This window comes from Drosophila sulfurigaster, chromosome 3, assembly GCF_023558435.1.
Source record: "Drosophila sulfurigaster albostrigata strain 15112-1811.04 chromosome 3, ASM2355843v2, whole genome shotgun sequence".
Taxonomy (NCBI): domain Eukaryota; kingdom Metazoa; phylum Arthropoda; class Insecta; order Diptera; family Drosophilidae; genus Drosophila; species Drosophila sulfurigaster.
The window spans coordinates 17,595,303-17,612,215 of NC_084883.1; the positions used below are offsets into that span (position 1 = coordinate 17,595,303).

The following is a 16,913-nucleotide window of genomic DNA, read 5'->3' on the forward strand; positions in this document are numbered from 1 at the left end:
GCCCTTGCGGCTGTCCTGTCGTGTGGCAACTGAGGAGCGCCTTCAGCGTGTTGCAAGCTCTGCGGTATTCCATTAACTCTCACTTTTCTCTACCGTTTAACCGCTCTCCACTAGCTGAGTGGGCTGCCTTGGGTGGTGCTTTTGTGTGAGAGGGCAAAATGAGAGAAAAACAGAAGAGCGAATGATGCTTAACTAGCAAACAGTGGTATCGAAGATATTATCATCTGATACATTGAGAAGTTTAAAAACTTTTAAAACTCCACTTGATTAAACAACATTAAATTTTTGAGGGATTTTAATTTAAAATTAATAAAATTAAATTAAATGTTTCATTCTTAGATGATCATTTACTTTCTAAAAAATGTAGTCTAAACATCATTGTAGTAATACATTTATTTAAACTTTTTAAGTGTTTTGGAAAAAAAAAATGTAGTTTTGTTTTATAGATGACAACGTCAGTAAAGCCTATAGTTTTCTTTACTTTCTTGAGAGTACTAGAAAATTCAAATTGAATTATTGAACATGTTAAAAACATTATTACTTCATTAATGTTTTTATATTAATAATACAATTTGTGATTATTTTATGAATGTACTTAATTTATATAATTTACTTTAAGTATATTTATTATTTCATTTGAAAATATATACTATATTTTACTTACTTTTGTATTCTACATTTTTCGATATATTCGTTTATCTCGCTTCACTGTTGTGAGGTGTGTTTTACTCTCCCATTCTCTCAGTCTATCGCGAACTCTCTCACGCACTCTCGGCATTGTTTCGCTCCACTCAGTCTACTGTGAAGCCGGCGTTTTTTTTTTTTTTTTATAAGGGTTTTGTTTTGCATCATGTTTGTTTAATATACTCGCAGTTTGTTTTTTTAATTTTTAGTTTGTTTTTAATTTTCTTTGTGTGTTTGCATCAATGTTTTCTTTATCTGGCTGCCAGTTCGTCTATGCTGCATATGTATGTGATATATCTACGTATATATGTAGGTATTTATGCGAGCATTTATGTGTACTTTGGATATTGTTGGTTGTTCTCTGTTGTCTTAAAGGTGCGTTGACCGCATTTGGCCTGGCCTGCTTCAAACCAAATCGAATTGCTCTTGACGTCGGGTCCCCTATAAAAATATGCATACGTATGTATGAGCATCTTTCAATTACACTGCACTCGTTTTAAATTGCACATGTGTGTGTAAGCATTGCATTTATTTGCAGCTTGCAATCATGTGAACCGGGTCGTCATGCTGTGCCATGTTCTCTTTAGTCTTTCTGTCACTCTCTCTCGATGTGTTTCTCTTTGGATAATTTACTCTTCTGTTCCACATTCATTTTTGGGTCAAAAGCTACTTTCGCTTTCATTTCCATGCGACGGCGCTCTCGCTATTATATTTGATATATAAAACAATTTTTCTCTATTTTTGCCGCTATGAGCCGGGCCGAGTAGAAATTGCTTTTAAGCGGCTTTGTTTAGCGCGTGATTTTAAATTGACAATAATTATTATATGTATGTATATATTTAAGGTGCGGGAATATTTATTCATGTGCTGGTTTTGTAGTTCTTAAAGCCATTATAATTTTCAATTAGTAATACATAGATAATAAATAATAGTATAATGCAAATTTATTGACAGTGGTTTAATTTATTATGATTTCTTCCAGCCTATTTAAAGCTTATCGCATTTTTCGCAATTCAAATTTACATATGTACATATATGTTTTTCAAAATACAATATTCTCTTACATCCGTTACACGCATGAATTTATAGTAGAGTTCCCAACTTTCACTAATGCATGCAAAAATAAGCTTAGCATGATTTTAGGCTGACAGGTTTTTTTTCTATTAAAAATACAAATGTCGAATATACTATTATTATTAATAATTCAATTTTATTATTTACTATTATTAATAATAAATCAATTTTATTATTTAATTCAATTTAATATTTGCGGCAATAAGTTTTTGCAACTTTTGATACAGCATAAAGTTTTTTTGTATCCCTGGTTGTTGGCATGTATGGCAACGCTGAACTGGTTGCCAAGCAATCAGCTGTTCAGTTGGTCGTAAAATAATTGCTTAACGACAATCAGTTGTTTACAAATGTTATAAACTTTAAAAATTAAGTGATAAACTAATCGGTCAAGACGTTTCCTCGACTACACAGTTGTCGAGGCTCTCTTCTGACACGTTGTCTTCATCAGGGAAAGAAATTCAAAATGTTAAGCAATTTAATATGTGAGAGAAATGCCGCGGGAAAAGATTCCGAGTTGTTGACGTTTACAATTCAACAGCAACAGCTTCAACTACGTGAAAAACAACGCATCAGTAATGTGACAGCAACTCACAATGTAAGTGAAATTTCAATTTGCCTTGAGAGGCGCAAAGTTTACTATTAGAAATCGAAGCCAAGGCCTCGTTGCTATAGCAACTGTAGTAAATGCAATGTGCGTCCCCATCAGCTGTCACAGCAGCTGTTTGTGCCCTGCAGTTTATTTGTGCTGCATTTGGGGTATATTGCGACTTAAGACGTTTGTGAACAATTGTTAAATGATAACGTCCAACTTTTATGATACGATGACGGCTGGTGATGCGTAAGCGTAATCAATTTATTACCAATCGCTGATCAAATAATCTTTAGCGTTATTTCAAATGTGTCAAAATAGCGGCATATAAAAATAAATGCCATAAAAAAAATTTCTGTATGATATCAATGCATCCGCTTGCTGGAGAGTCAGCCTCTTAAGTGGATCGTGAGTTGAGCTTCAGTTACGTTTCGTCGTTCGCCTTGGAAACTCCTTATCCGGAAAGCTAAGAATACAATAAAATATAAGAAGTGATATTACTTATTTTAAAATTTGCAATTTAAAATTGATTTTATTGTATGAGACATATTAAGCAAGTTATTAATGGATTTTAATAACGTCAAATGTTAATCTGTTAAACAATTAATTATAAATGAACCCGCATTTTTAGATGCTTATCGAAGATGAAGTTCACGGAGTCATCGAGCTGCCTAGTTTCATTGAAGAGTTAGTGAATCATAAGCTCTTCCAGCGCCTGAAGTCCATAAAGCAGTTGGGTTTGCTGAGCTTAGCCGAAAGACCGAACGCCGATCATACGCGATATGAGCATTGCATTGGGTGAGTTCCGTTATCTCGCTTTATATACTTCAAAAAATTCAAGTCGATTCCAATTTCAGCACTTACAAGAGCGCTCAAGTTCAACTTAATGCTTTGAGACGCAATTCTAATTACGAACTGGATTTACCAGTGTGGTGTCGTCATGCGGTTGAGATTGCAGCGCTCCTTCACGATATAGGACATGGTCCATTTTCTCATAACTGGGAATCAGTTTGCGGCGGCAGTTTCGATGTGAGTAAGTCAGTACTTGAAAGATATTCTGTAATTGAGAAGATTATATTTACAGCATGAACACAATGGATTAATGTGTGTGGATGAAATGTTCAAGGCAGTAAAAAGCAAGGAATTGCTTACCTTGCGTAACGATAATAATGGACGCGGATTACAGTTGATTAAGGCGCTAATAGTGGGCGAAAGTGAGAGGCTTAGTTTTCCAATGATGGGTCATGGCTATATTTTTGACATTGTGCACAACAGTCGCTGTGGTCTCGACGTTGACAAATGGGATTATCTGCGACGTGACAATCTCCGACTACAAATTCTTACCGCGGAACAAATGCAGTTCGATGAGATATTTCAGAATGCTCGCATTTCATCAGATGGTCAGCGCATTGAGTATCGCTATGAGGACTACCATCTTATATATAAGCTGTTTGAGGCTCGCTGGGGTCTACATGTGGCTGCCTATAGGTTGCCCAAGAGTCTGGCTTTTGACGTCCTTCTGAAGAAGATTGTTCACCGAAATCAGAAGAAGCTGTTGGAGGTCAGGGGTGGCAGCAGTGGATGGGATAGTTTCCATGATGACGAAGTCTTGCAGCAGATAGCCAGTGATCCTCAATCTAGTTATCTAAGTGCACCAGAGCGTTGGCATAAAATGCAAAACTGCGACCATCAAAGTGATGATTGTATATGCATAATAAGTGAAAAACCTGGACCTGGTGTTGACATGAAACCCGATGAGTTCTATGCATTATACGGCGACAAAACGTGAGTTGACTTGTTTATATATTGCCCCATTCAATTTTAAATTGAATTAAATTTATTACAGCAAGAAGCGCAGCATCATTCGGCAAATGACGTCCACTCCTATTAGAGCTTGTTACAAATTGCAGTAGCATATTACAGTATTTGTCGTTGAAGCTGATTTATACCATGTCAAGTTTATAATTCGTATAACTTTTTAACTGCCATAAGAAACCACTGCCAGATGATTCTCTACCTTGTTTATCATTGATATTGTAACCACCATTAATTTTGTTTTAATCACTGTTAAGCAAAATATGTTTTTGAATTTGTTATTTTGTTTTCTGGTTTCACTTTAAGCTGGATTTTCACAGTTAACTTTTAATTTTCTCATTGTACGAGGCTAGTACTCAATAAAATGATTTCTTTTCTTCTAATATTTCGTTAAATACTCAATAAAAAAGAATGTTTTCATTAAGATTACGATTGAACTACCTCAACTTTTGGCTAATGGTCAAATAATGAAAAATACGACTAGACAGACAATTTAAAGGAATTGATATTTCAATTTTGTTTGCTTTGACAGTCTTAAAAAAGCTGAACTTGAATCTATCTGAAAGTGTCCCAAAATGATTTATAATATATTGTACTCACTTATGAATTTGTGAAATTCCAAAAATAAAAATATTTAAAATAGATTTGTAGATCTTAGAATATCATTTATTTTCTTTTTACAGTTTTGAGAGCTTAAAAGTCTTAACTCTAATTACAACTAGGTATTAAAAACAACAAATTTCAACAGTTCACTTGAAGACATCACAATTCGAATGCATTTTGTTCATTAACACTAACTAAACAATATAAATATATTTATGTATTTGATAAGAATATGAATATATGTTTTATAACCAATTTGAAATATACACAATGAAAACAACTAGACTCTACGATATGTGGATTGAATGGAGGGTAGCGCACATTACTTAATTGACTACAGGATCGAGTATATCTTTACAATACCACAATACATCTGGAAATCGGGGAGCTAATTGCCCCCGAAGCCTCCTTGATGCGCTGTGATAATCTTTTGAGGCAAATGAGCGGCCAAATATTGTTTATGCAGTCGCTGGCGGCAGAACTGATAGAATTCAATCTCGTTCGTAAAGTTGCGACGCACAATGTTCTTCACGTGCTCGCTGACTGGTGGCTTAAAATTGTTCTTGTTTATCTTGGTCAAGTACTCGGCGCTATCTGTGAGGGATAAAAAGAATGGGCGATATCATAGTAGTTAGATTATGCTTTAACACAAATAATATTCTTTTTGAATCTATTTTATTTTATTATTTAAAATAATTAAATGTATTATTAACTTACTTGCATAGATATCTCGCACACCCTCGAAGAAGCGTGGAACATATTTCTCCAGCACGGAGAGCGTCGTATTAAAGTCTTCCAATACTCCAACCACCGCATACTGTTGCTCCACAGCAAACTTGGCCCGCTCCAAAGCACCCACAGTGTTGAAGGGACTACAAAAAAGAAGAGATATTAATTAAAATGGTTCCGTCATTTAAAAACTAAATCAACTCACGTGCACTCGTAATCATGACCGCAGAAGAACAAGCTCTGGCGTCGATGATCGCCAATGCCTTCGACAGTAACACCTTGAGTGTAGGTGCACTCTTGATCCCCGCTAAGGACACACGTTTCAAAGTCCTTTTTGAGCCAAGCCGGATGAGGCAGTGGGAGATCTGGAAAGGCGGCCTTACGTTCCACAAAATACCAAGGAGCGCGCACATAATAGAACCAACTGATGACACGCTCAACGGGATCACGCACCACATTCAGATAAATGGGTGTTGGCAAATTGAACTTGGTAAAGTTGGTAAAGCACACATGCTTAATAAAGACCGAGGGTTCGGGTAGCTCACTGATCACCTCGGCCATCTCCTGCTGTTGATCCTCGGCGAGGCGTATGGTCTCAACCTTTTGGACGGCATCGCGATGAAATTGAAAATTGTTGCGCTCTGAGAGGCGACGCAGTAGCTCCATAAATGTTTGACTGCCCACTTTGGGCACACGATTAAAGAAGACCAGCTCCATTTGTGCCTTTCGCGTATTGTTCAGATCACGGACATTCAGCGAGGACATCTAAGGGAGCACGAGACAATTTTATTAGTGGACAAGGCAATGCCACATAAAGTATTCAGTGTCAATCATAAGTAGAGCATACTTCATAGTTACCTCAAGTTCCTTGGTGTTTGATATTTACTTTGAGATCTATTGCCAAAACGAAGAAAGCTCTTGTTAAGAGCAAGGGTAAAAAATGCAAAGGACAAACCGTAATTTCTAAACAAGCTCGGCAAAAATAAGTAGACAAAGTTAAATTATAATACAATTTTTATTTTTCAATTATTATTTGGTATAAAGCAAAGTTGGATGAAGCTTATCTAAGATTACTCTCCAACTGTAGGGCCAGATATTGCTTATATAGATGCCGCTTGCAGAAATTATAAAAATCATACTCATGGGTTAAATTACGCATTACCAAGGCTCTAACATCCGCATCCACGGCATGACGATGAAGCCTAGGGAAACTTTGTTTGTGTACTGCAAAAAAAGATATTTTCGATGTATGACATGCCGGCAAATAAATAACAAAGGAAACCTACAATTGTATAGTTTGCGAGCATGATTGAAATATCGTGGTACGTACTTCTCCAGCACGGTCAGCGTTATATTTGGCTGATCCCAGGTGCCGACAACGGCGTATTCCGTCTCTACATGGTACTTGGCCATTTGTACAGCTCGGGGAGTATTAAAAGGTCTGCGGAGTGACGGAATTTTGGCACTTGTAACTAAGCAAGAGCTTGAATATGAAATGCTACTCACAAACAATCTTCGTGATTTCCACAAAAGAACAAAGATTGTCTCCTGAAATCATTTACAGGATCCATAATCGCATATTGAATATATCGGCACTCGGGACTTCCACTGCGAACGCATTCACTGAAGGTCTGCTTGTACCAATCGTTAGTCTTTTGCGGAAATCCTGCGTAAATGCTGCGACTAAGAACCAACTTCTTGAGAGTGCGTTGGTCATAATAGTTGTGAACTATCCTATCCAGAGGATCGCGTACCAGCGAGATGTAGATGGGTTTACGTTTACGGAATTCGGCAAAGTCGATCCAATTGCCATGGGCAATATACATAGTGTCCTTCTGCAATTTACTCACCCAATTCACTTCGATTTTCTGCTGCTTCTTTGTTCGCATGCGAGATATGCTCTGCACAGGACCATTGAGCACTACATTGATGTCATTGTGAATCGAGAGCAGGCGCAGTAAGGGTATCAAGTGATCGGTGCCCACGCGAGTTGGCCGATTGAAGAACACGATATGCGGTCGGGAAAAACGAGTGTTGTTCAAAAACAATGTCCTAATTTTGGGTAGCTGAGAAGGATTGGGGTTTGGAGTTGGGCTAAGTGGGGGGATTTGATAACGATGAAATATACAGAGAATTGAGATTGAGCGCAGAATGAGACACAAATAATGAGGCAATCTGTATGAGTTGAGAAGTTATTCACTTTCGATACGTGTGCTAAAGTTTCTCTTTCTTTTGTCACTCTCTAAAGGAAAATACTCTTCAAAATGGTTTGTAATAATGTTTATTCTCTAACTTTGGATACAATGAGATAGTGCTGTAATAGCAACAGTTCTGACTCAAAAGAGTTCTACATCTTACGATAAATACACTTGCTCCAATTGCGATCGCTTGATGGCAATATATTGTTTATATAGACGCTGTTTGCAGAAATTATAAAACTCGTATTCATTTGTGAAATTCCTTCGCACCATCGCTTTGACATCTTCATCGACTATTGGTTTGCGATTGTTGCGATTCCGATTCTTAAGTTTTTCCGCAAAAACTGTAAAGTTTTAAAGTTGAAGTCATGTATTTTTCAACACTATAGAAGAATATCTTACTTGGATAGATCGTTGTCGCACGTGCGAAATAACGCGGTATATAATGTTCCAACACCGTCAAGGTAATATTCGTTTCTTCCCAAGTTCCCACAACTGCGTATTCCTCTTCCACCCTACGCTTAGCTATTTGTACGGCCAAAGGGGAGTCGAATGGTCTACAAAGCATTTGCAAGGCCTTTAAAAATGATCTTCCCAACTAATTAAACCCATTAACGCTCGTTAGTCTTCTTCGGTTCAGCATTAAACTTCTTAGATCAGCAATAAACTATAATCATGGCTATAAGTCGTCATAAGTTATAAAAAATTCGAAAACTTCTCTTCGAACTATTATATTATTTCTTAATATGTATCCCATCTTTATTCAAATTTTGTCAATTATTGTTGTAAACTTTCATATAAATGTTGTACTTTAAAGCTACATTTTTATTAACACATGAAAACATCTTTACTTTGAATGTACTTGGATTTTATCTATCCATAAAAAACGCGGAATATTTTAAAATGTTAAATGGGGGATTATACATTAAAATCTATCCCAACTGTCACTTCGTTCAATGTCAAGGAAATAATTACAAATTTTACTATTTTAAAAGTTCTAAAAAGCTACCATAGTTCAGAGCTGATGTAATGCTGGACTACAAAGTGGAGCGTTAATGGGTGATCCAAGCTGCATTACTCACAGACAATCCTCATGGTGGCCACAGAAGAAGAGCGACTGTCGCTTAAAGTTACCCACAACATCCTTGACAGTCATGGGAATATATTGGCACTCGGGATCGCCACTGCGAACGCAGTCGTTGTAGTTCTTCTTGAACCAGGTGGCTGGTTGAATCGTTGCCGTGGGATTCTTGCGATAGAAGATGGCATTTCGATAGGAGTTGCGAACGTAATAATACCAGCTGATCACACGCTCGACGGGATCGCGTACGAGATTGATATAGATTGGTTTGGGCATATTGAAGTGATTGAAGTCAATCCATGAGGTGTGCTCGATGTAAACTGTGCCCGGTTGTTGGTCGTAAATATATCGCGCCTTTCTGGCTTGACCTCTGGGTAAAAGTTGACGTTTCGCTGGCAGTTTTAATCCGGTGTGATCGACGTCAAAATCGTTGACATGCTGTAGATACTCCATGAATTGTGTCAAAGATTCGCTGCCAACTTTAGCGCAGCGTGTGAAAAAAAGGCGATCCATTTCAGCTTTTGCAGTGTTGTTCAGCTTATACGGCATCAGAGTATGCAACTGTTTTTTGTTGGGAAGGAGGTAGGAAGGTGGATTGGTAAGGAGTAGGGTAGGATTAGGAGCACTTGACCCACATAAAGGATTAGACACAAAATTGACACACAAAAATATGTATGTGGAGTGGACGAGTATTTTTTTTTGTTTGTTCAATAATTCTACTAACAAAATGTTTGGAAATTCTTTTAATGCATTCAAGTATTATGTTTATCTACTACTATATACGTATGTTAGGTCAACTACTTTAACAATCCATGCTTGTCCAGCTCATGCAGATTGAGGGCCAAATACTGTTTGTACAGACGCTGCTTGCAGAAGTGGTAAAACTCATACTCATGGGTAAAGTTTTTCCTAATCATCTCCTTGACCTCAGGCTCAATGAAGGGTTTGCGTTTGTTCTTGTTCCGATTCGTGATCTTGTTATTGTGCACTAATCAAAGTCAAGGGGAAAGACGAGTATATACTAAAACGTATTCAACAAATTGAAGAGAAATATTCAACCTACTCTCATACATAAGTTTAGCACCGCGGAAGAAACGTGGAATATAGCGCTCAAAGACGCTTAACGTGATGTTTGTGTCTTCCCAGCTGCCAACTACAGCATAATCCCGTTCCACATGCTCCTTGGCCATTTGTATGGCAGCTGGTGAATTGAAAGGACTGCAAGTTTTCATCATTAGATGTTCCTCGGATTAGATCCAATCTACTACTTACATACAATCGTCGTGATGGCCACAGTAGAAGAGCGATTGTCTCTTGAAATTAGGCACCGCATCCTTCACCGTGTGTGGAACATACTGACACTCGGGATCTCCACTGCGCACACAATCGTTAAAGTTCTTTTTGTACCACGATGCGGGCTTAATCTTCTTATTTGGCGCCTTGCGATACTCGATGGCATTCTTGTAGGAACTGCGGGCATAATAGAACCAACTGATAACGCGCTCCACTGGATCTCGAACCATATTGATGTAAATGGGTTTTGGCAAATCGAACTCATCGAAATCGATCCAATTGATGTGCCTTATATACACAGTGCCATCATCTAAGCTAGCCACAAGTTCAGCGGCTTCTCGACGCTCTGGTTTCGTCATTTGTCGTTGCGAATTTTCATGTAATCCACTGCGCTCCAATTCCAGATCATCGTTGTACACTTCCAGGGCATTGAAGAGTTCCAGCAATGCCTCACTGCCCACCTTGGCAGCGCGATTGAAGAAGAGAACTTCTATCTCGGCATTACGAGTGTTATTCAAACGCTCTGCACTCAGCCGATGCAGCTGGAGTTGTGGCAGGAATTAAATTTGGATTCACTATAATATTCGCCTTTTGTTCGGTTTTGTGTTAGTCTCGAGTTTGAAGACAAGTTAGTGTGCAGAGACCGCTTAAGATATTGATAGGCAATAGCAAGTTGCTTGACTGCGTTTAGGTCAAGTTAAAAGCAAGACAGCGATTAAATTCCATGAAAAGGAAATCAATAATCATTCCTAAAATTTGCTGATAGGCAAAATTAAAAGCACTTACAAAGTCAGCTTGATTTTTCAATTAAATAAATTGCATATTTCTTTTATTAACTTTCACTACTTAAGCTACCTAATCTCTAATGGCAAGTTCATTGGCTTGCTTTAAATTGACTAAACTATCATCCATGCGCATAAGATCGTTCAGTTTTAATGCCAGATACTGTTTATGCAGCCGCTGTCGACAAAATTGATAGAATTCGATTTCGCGCGTAAAATTACGACGCACCATGTCAATGATCTCCTGCCTAATGTGCGGTTTCATGGGATTATCATTCGATTTTTCCATATGGAGACCAGCTGAAAAACCACATCAATGAGTGAAGAATTCACAAAGAGAAGTGCAGTTGCTGCAGCACTTACAGTAATACATTCTAGAGGCATCCGCAAAGTAACGCGGTATATAGGCCTCAAGCACAGCAAGGGTTTCATTGGTATGCTCCCAAGTGCCAACTACAGCGTATTCGCGCTCCACATTCTGCTTGGCCAACTGCAGGGGCAAGCGGGAGTTGAAGGGTCTGCAAGGGGGAAGTGTAGGGAGGGAATCAAACAATTATGAGGGAGAATACAGTAAATCGCTTAACTGACTTGGGTAATTCGCTGAGCTTAAACCTAACATCGTTCAAATGCACATTTCTTATTGACGCATTTAAATATCGTCAATATCACCTACAGGAAACTGCAATTCAAACTGTTCAACGAACGTCAAGAACTTGGCTTTTATCTTTGTATAAGCCACTACGTATAAATGACCTGGTCGTTAAACGAGATAGAAGTGTACTATATCATTTACTTGACTGTATCGCTCTGTCTTTTACAATTTCAATGGTCAACTTATAATGAAGTCAACTAACTTCAAATGTCTATTTTATAGTAGCTGCTTAGTGAAAATCACATGAAGCAGAAGGGCCGGTAAGCGAGATAGATGTGTACTATATCATTCCATAACTGTGTCAAATTATAATAAAGTCAACGATGTTTAAAATGACTAATCTATAGTAGCTGCTAGGTGGGAATGCGGAAAGGCTGGTAAACGAGATAGAGGTACTATTTAATATTCTAGACTGCCTCGAGAACTGTCAGTTTAATGGTCAACCTATAAAGAAGACACCTATGTTTAAAACAAATGCATTCAAATATCGAAGACAGTTAAGCGAATGTACTGCAACTCAAACGAGAACTTCAAATCTCACTCACGTGCACTTGAACTCGTTGTGACCACAGAAGAAGAGCGTTTGCCTACGATGATCGCCCACACGCTCCAGCAGCGATCCTTCAATGTAGGTGCAAACCTTTTCACCACTCAGCACACACTGATCGAACTCTGTGTTGACCCACGCTGGATTGGGCATTTCGCGATTGGAGCGACGACGTCCTGGCACAAACACCCACGGAGCACGTATATAATAATACCAACTGATCACACGCTCGACAGGATCACGCACCATATTCACATAGATGGGACGAGGTTGCTCGTATTTGGTAAAGTTCAAATAGTTGACGTGACTGGCATAGACGGTGCCATCCTCTAGGCCGACAATATTGTCGATCAGGTTGTTCTCGCCAGCACTCTCCAGTAAGGGAATTATGCCACCGTTTTGTGGATCCTTCTCGACATCATAGTCATGCACTTTACCTAGTTGCTTCATCAGTTCAATTAATTGTATGCTACCCGTTTTGGGTACCCGATTGTAGAAGAGAACATCGATCTCGGCGTTCTTTGTGTTATTCAGGGCATTGGCATTGAGTTGAAGGATCTGTGAATGGAATGCGAGGGGAAGGGGAGCCGTTGATAGCACTGCACTGATTGATGCTTAACCATAAACCCAACTTGAGATTAGTAGCGAAAGTAGAAAAGAAAGACACACACACACGTTGCTTGCAAATTTGTATATGTACATGAAAATAATATTCTGTATTTAGGTCTGATTATTGGCTACAGATTCTTGTTCGAATTCAGTCTTTCTGATGGCTATATACTGCTTATAGAGGCGCTGCTTACAAAAGTTGTACAATTCAATTTCATAGGCAAAATGTTGCTTCAAATACGTCTCCACATCCTCGTCCAGATGCTTATCATGCGGCGTTGCATTCTTCATAAACTTGTCCTGCTTAGCTGAACCCCCATGAAAAAATACATACGATTAAGAATAGATAATCAAGAGGATTTTTGAGTGAGGCACCTACAGTAGTAGAGTTCTGTGGCCTTGGCAAAGAATCGTGGTATATATGCTTCAAGCACGGCCAACGTAATATTCGTATCTTCCCAGCTGCCAACGACGGCATATTCCCTTTCCACATGCTCCTTGGCTATCTGTGTGGCAAACTCTGAATTCAAATTCCTGCAGGATACAACGATAGTTAGAGGCATCGATCGAAGCGATCATCTGAGCATTACCTACAGACAAACTGGCTGATTGCCACACAAACGCAAGGCGAAACGTCGCCAATCATTATTGTACGTGGAGTGCGGATCAAAGATGCAATCGGGACTTGTTCTTTGTCGCACGCAATCATTGAAGCTCGTATCGAAATATTCCTTATCCTGTTTGGGTTTGTTAGGATTACGCAACAACGAATTGGCATAGATCACCGGATGGCGTTGATAGTAATAGGCACTCATCACCTTCTGTATGGGATGTCGCACCAGATTTATATAAATCGGTTTGGGCAAATCATGTGCCGTAAAATTAATCCAGTTCGTGTGCTCCACATAGGCACCGGGATCGGATAGATCCATGAGATCGGCAGCCTCTTCGGCCTCCTCCTCAAAGGTCTTTAATGGCTTTTTTACGGGTGGTATCTCATTGCGAAAAGTCTGGAAGCCATGCATTCTACCCAATTGGCCCAAAAGTTGTGTCATCGATTGACTGCCAACCTTCTCTATGCGATTGAATAATACATATTCTCTTTCTGCTTTGGGTGTATTGTTCAATTGTGCTGCTGTCAGTCCAGCCAACTTAAAACAAGAGACAAAAATACGAAGTTTCACTGCCATGCTAAGCGATTGTCAGAGAGAACAGAAAGAGAGAAACAGAATCTAAACCCATTCGAGCAGTAGACGAGTTAGTGCAAGAAGAATGGAAGGCGAGTCTTCAAGGAATTCCTAAAAGCAATACGTAGGTGCTTTTAGTTAGAAAACTCTTTAAGTTAATTTTGTAGATTTTTACCAAAGTAAATAAAAAGTATAGGAATAAAAATCGACTCAATTTTTAACGTAAATGTCCTTTGGTAAACTAATAGCAGTTAAATTGATCCTTGAAAACTTTATAAATAGACCTAATTCCGACTATAATAATTTAATGATCACTAAAAATATTTATATATTTTTTAACAAACAAAATTTCCCCATACTAGGAAATATATGTAGATCATGTCACTGAAAATTGAATGGCTAAGTTCATTTTGTTAAGCAAATAGAATAAATATGTATTTTTTTCTATAGATTACTTCTCAACAAAATGAATAGTTAGACATCTCCACGGCGCAACTAAAAATTATAAATTTCTTCAAGATTGAAAAATGAGAGAGAAGTTTTGCACAACATTTTATAGATTATATCCACGGAAATGAACAGAATATTGCTCAATATTGCAGACAAAGGCCAACTTTAAGAAAGAAGTTACATACATTAACACCAAAACGAAAAATACGGCAACGTGAAGAAGAAAGAGTTCATAATCGCTTAAGTATTTCTAAGATTTTTATTCATATTTTGTTGAACTACAGTCTAATACTCGTCATCGATTTGGTTTCCACCGTGCTGCTCCGGCACCAGAAGATAATCGTCGTCGCCAAAGCGTTTGCCATTGCCAAGAGCGGCATATTGGAGATATAACCGTTGCTTGCAGAATTCATAGAACTCGATCTCGTTTGTTAGATTCTTGCGAAGAATCTGACGCGTCTCCTCGCTGACAGTGCGAGTGACATTATTGCGATTGATTTTCGAGAGACCTTCCTTGCCCACTGCAAAGTCGACAGAGAGAATTATACCCACAGCTCTTTCTTTGAAAGAAATAATTGCTTACGATAATATGCCACCTTGGCATTGGCGAAATAACGAGGTATATAGTGTTCGAGTACTGTTAGAGTGATATTCGTGTCTTCCCAGGTGCCCACCACAGCGTACTCCGATTCCACAGTGTGCTTGGCCTTCTGCATGGCCTTCTCCGAGTTGAAGGGCCTAAGGTCCAAGGATGCAGTTTGAGTAACTAGATATATGTTTATGGTACTTTGCCTACTTTGGTGCCTACTTACATGCACAGCTTCTTGTTCATGCCGCAGAAGAACAAGGTTTGCCTGCGATGATCTCCCACCGGATTCTTGATCTCCATCTGCGTGAAAGTGCAGTGAGGATCATGGTTCTTCACACACGTGTCCAAGTCGAGATTGAGAAACTCATCCGATGGCATAGCAATCGAATTCTCACCCAGTTTTGCCTTCATGTCATTATAATACCATCTGGCACGCACATAATAATGCCAACTGATGATGCGTTCGATGGGATCGCGCACCAGATTAATGTAGATCGGACGTGGCAAATGGAATCGCGTAAAATTAATGTAGGCAACGTGCTGACTGTAAATGTGTGGCTTTTGGCGTGTCAGCAGTTCGGCAATGAGCTCCTGTTGCCCATCCTTGGTCATCATGATAGTCTCCTTAGTGCTGCCCGGATTGCGAGCATGTTGAAACCCATTAATCTTGCCCAGGCGACGCATCAGCTCCATCAACGATTGACTGCCCACTTTGGGTACACGATTGAAGAAGACAAAATCGACTTCAGCCTTTTTGGTATTATTAAGCATATCGGCTGCCAGATTAATGCCATGCGCCTCCTCATCATCATCATCATCGTCGTCGTCTTCGTAGTCCAAGTCATCATCAGCCGGATCATGTCTATTCTCAGGTATTGCAAGCTGTCGATCGTGCGGTGCCTTGTGCAGATGATTATGTGGCTGATGTGGCGTCTGATGATGTTTATCGTCGAGTTCTGATAGATCCACAGAGTGTCGAGGTGCGTGCACATTGTGGCCGCGCTATTTGACATAGAGGATGCGATTGTTTAGTTTCGTTGTCAGTCACAAATCCCAAGTACCAGCATGACTACGCGGTGGTTAAAAGAGTGTTTCAGGAAAAGCACAAGAAGTGATGCGAAAGTGAAGATTAGCAATTTTGCAGTAGTTTTTTTTCTATATTTTCTTTATTCTTGAATTCTTAGCCGCTAACTGAGCGATCTCTCTCCAAGTGATGTGCTATATACTGCTTATTCAGACGCTGCCTGGCAAACTGATAGAACTCAATCTCGTGCGTCAGATTCCTGCTGAGAAGCAATCGCGTCTCCTCGCTGATTGTCGGCCTCAACGCATTCCGATTCACATTCTCCACTTGCCGCTGCATCGCATAGTATTCGTCCCGGGCGCCGGCAAAGAATTGTGGTATATACGTCTCCAGTACGCTGAGCGTTGTGTTCGTATCCTCCCAAGTGCCTACGACGGCGTAACGCTTTTCCACATTCCGCTTCGCGCGTTGCATGGCCTCAAGGGAGTTGAATGGCCTGCAGGGTATGGGGGAAGAGGTTTGGGTGGCATCTCAGCAAAATTCTTTGGCGCGTGGTCTGCTCAATAAATTGTCAATGGAAACGATTTTGGTTTATGCCTCATTTTGTTCGTGTGACGCAGTTTGCCTAAAATATTTGTTTTCTTTTTTTAAAGATGAACAAATAGTCTGGCACATCACAATATTTATTCACTTGTTCATATTTATTTGTTTATTATTTACTTCTTAAATTCTTAATCGAAAAGAGGTTGAAAATTTTCCAGAGCAATTAAGATTTGCGTAACACAATTGTGTTTGAGTTAATAAAGTTTAATAAAATTTGAATTAATTTCTGCGATTTCTGGGATTATATTTTTAAATTTCTTCATATTTTTATAACAATATTTACAATCTTTATATGTTAAATAAATAATTAAACAATGAATTGTTTTGAAATTTTATGAACAATCACAGAGCGACCTTTCAACACTTTCCGAAATCTTTAAGTTCATTTCCTTTAGCTTGTCGCA

The 16,913-nt window shown here is 38.9% G+C and overlaps 7 protein-coding genes across 9 annotated transcripts in view; 1 reads left to right on the plus strand and 6 right to left on the minus strand.

Moving 5' to 3' along the window:
• Positions 1 to 2,052: 2,052 nt before the first annotated feature.
• On the plus strand, positions 2,053 to 4,654 carry LOC133844323 (deoxynucleoside triphosphate triphosphohydrolase SAMHD1 homolog). Its single transcript, XM_062278255.1, has 5 exons — positions 2,053 to 2,353; positions 2,979 to 3,145; positions 3,205 to 3,376; positions 3,432 to 4,132; positions 4,194 to 4,654. The coding sequence occupies exons 1-5, from the start codon at positions 2,222 to 2,224 to the stop codon at positions 4,258 to 4,260; spliced, it is 1,239 nt and encodes a 412-aa protein (XP_062134239.1). The 5' UTR covers positions 2,053 to 2,221; the 3' UTR covers positions 4,261 to 4,654.
• Positions 2,964 to 16,913, minus strand: part of LOC133844324 (heparan sulfate 2-O-sulfotransferase pipe-like) — a 44,664-nt gene continuing 30,714 nt past the window's right edge. Inside the window, exons 4-7 of one of the 3 annotated variants that reach the window (XM_062278256.1) lie at positions 5,700 to 6,259; positions 5,483 to 5,637; positions 4,763 to 5,359; positions 2,964 to 3,404 (exon numbers count right to left, since the gene is read on the minus strand). In XM_062278256.1, coding sequence (XP_062134240.1) covers positions 5,154 to 5,359; positions 5,483 to 5,637; positions 5,700 to 6,259 — 921 coding nt within the window. In that variant the 3' untranslated portion in view covers positions 2,964 to 3,404; positions 4,763 to 5,153. The other 2 variants (XM_062278259.1, XM_062278258.1) reach the window with 2 other exon arrangements.
• Positions 7,567 to 8,398, minus strand: LOC133844330 (heparan sulfate 2-O-sulfotransferase pipe-like). Its single transcript, XM_062278264.1, has 2 exons — positions 8,095 to 8,398; positions 7,567 to 8,036 (listed from the first exon to the last, which is right to left on the minus strand). Exons 1-2 carry the CDS (start codon positions 8,258 to 8,260, stop codon positions 7,849 to 7,851), a joined length of 354 nt encoding a protein of 117 aa, XP_062134248.1. The 5' UTR covers positions 8,261 to 8,398; the 3' UTR covers positions 7,567 to 7,848.
• On the minus strand, positions 9,364 to 10,008 carry LOC133844329 (heparan sulfate 2-O-sulfotransferase pipe-like). Its single transcript, XM_062278263.1, has 2 exons — positions 9,837 to 10,008; positions 9,364 to 9,761 (listed from the first exon to the last, which is right to left on the minus strand). Exons 1-2 carry the CDS (start codon positions 10,006 to 10,008, stop codon positions 9,571 to 9,573), a joined length of 363 nt encoding a protein of 120 aa, XP_062134247.1. The 3' UTR covers positions 9,364 to 9,570.
• LOC133844331 (heparan sulfate 2-O-sulfotransferase pipe-like) lies at positions 10,619 to 11,304 on the minus strand. Its single transcript, XM_062278265.1, has 2 exons — positions 11,212 to 11,304; positions 10,619 to 11,148 (listed from the first exon to the last, which is right to left on the minus strand). The coding sequence occupies exons 1-2, from the start codon at positions 11,219 to 11,221 to the stop codon at positions 10,922 to 10,924; spliced, it is 237 nt and encodes a 78-aa protein (XP_062134249.1). The 5' UTR covers positions 11,222 to 11,304; the 3' UTR covers positions 10,619 to 10,921.
• LOC133844327 (heparan sulfate 2-O-sulfotransferase pipe-like) lies at positions 12,614 to 13,219 on the minus strand. Its single transcript, XM_062278261.1, has 2 exons — positions 13,036 to 13,219; positions 12,614 to 12,964 (listed from the first exon to the last, which is right to left on the minus strand). The coding sequence occupies exons 1-2, from the start codon at positions 13,217 to 13,219 to the stop codon at positions 12,768 to 12,770; spliced, it is 381 nt and encodes a 126-aa protein (XP_062134245.1). The 3' UTR covers positions 12,614 to 12,767.
• LOC133844328 (heparan sulfate 2-O-sulfotransferase pipe-like) lies at positions 14,308 to 15,105 on the minus strand. The gene is made up of 2 exons (XM_062278262.1): positions 14,877 to 15,105; positions 14,308 to 14,814 (listed from the first exon to the last, which is right to left on the minus strand). Exons 1-2 carry the CDS (start codon positions 15,007 to 15,009, stop codon positions 14,579 to 14,581), a joined length of 369 nt encoding a protein of 122 aa, XP_062134246.1. The 5' UTR covers positions 15,010 to 15,105; the 3' UTR covers positions 14,308 to 14,578.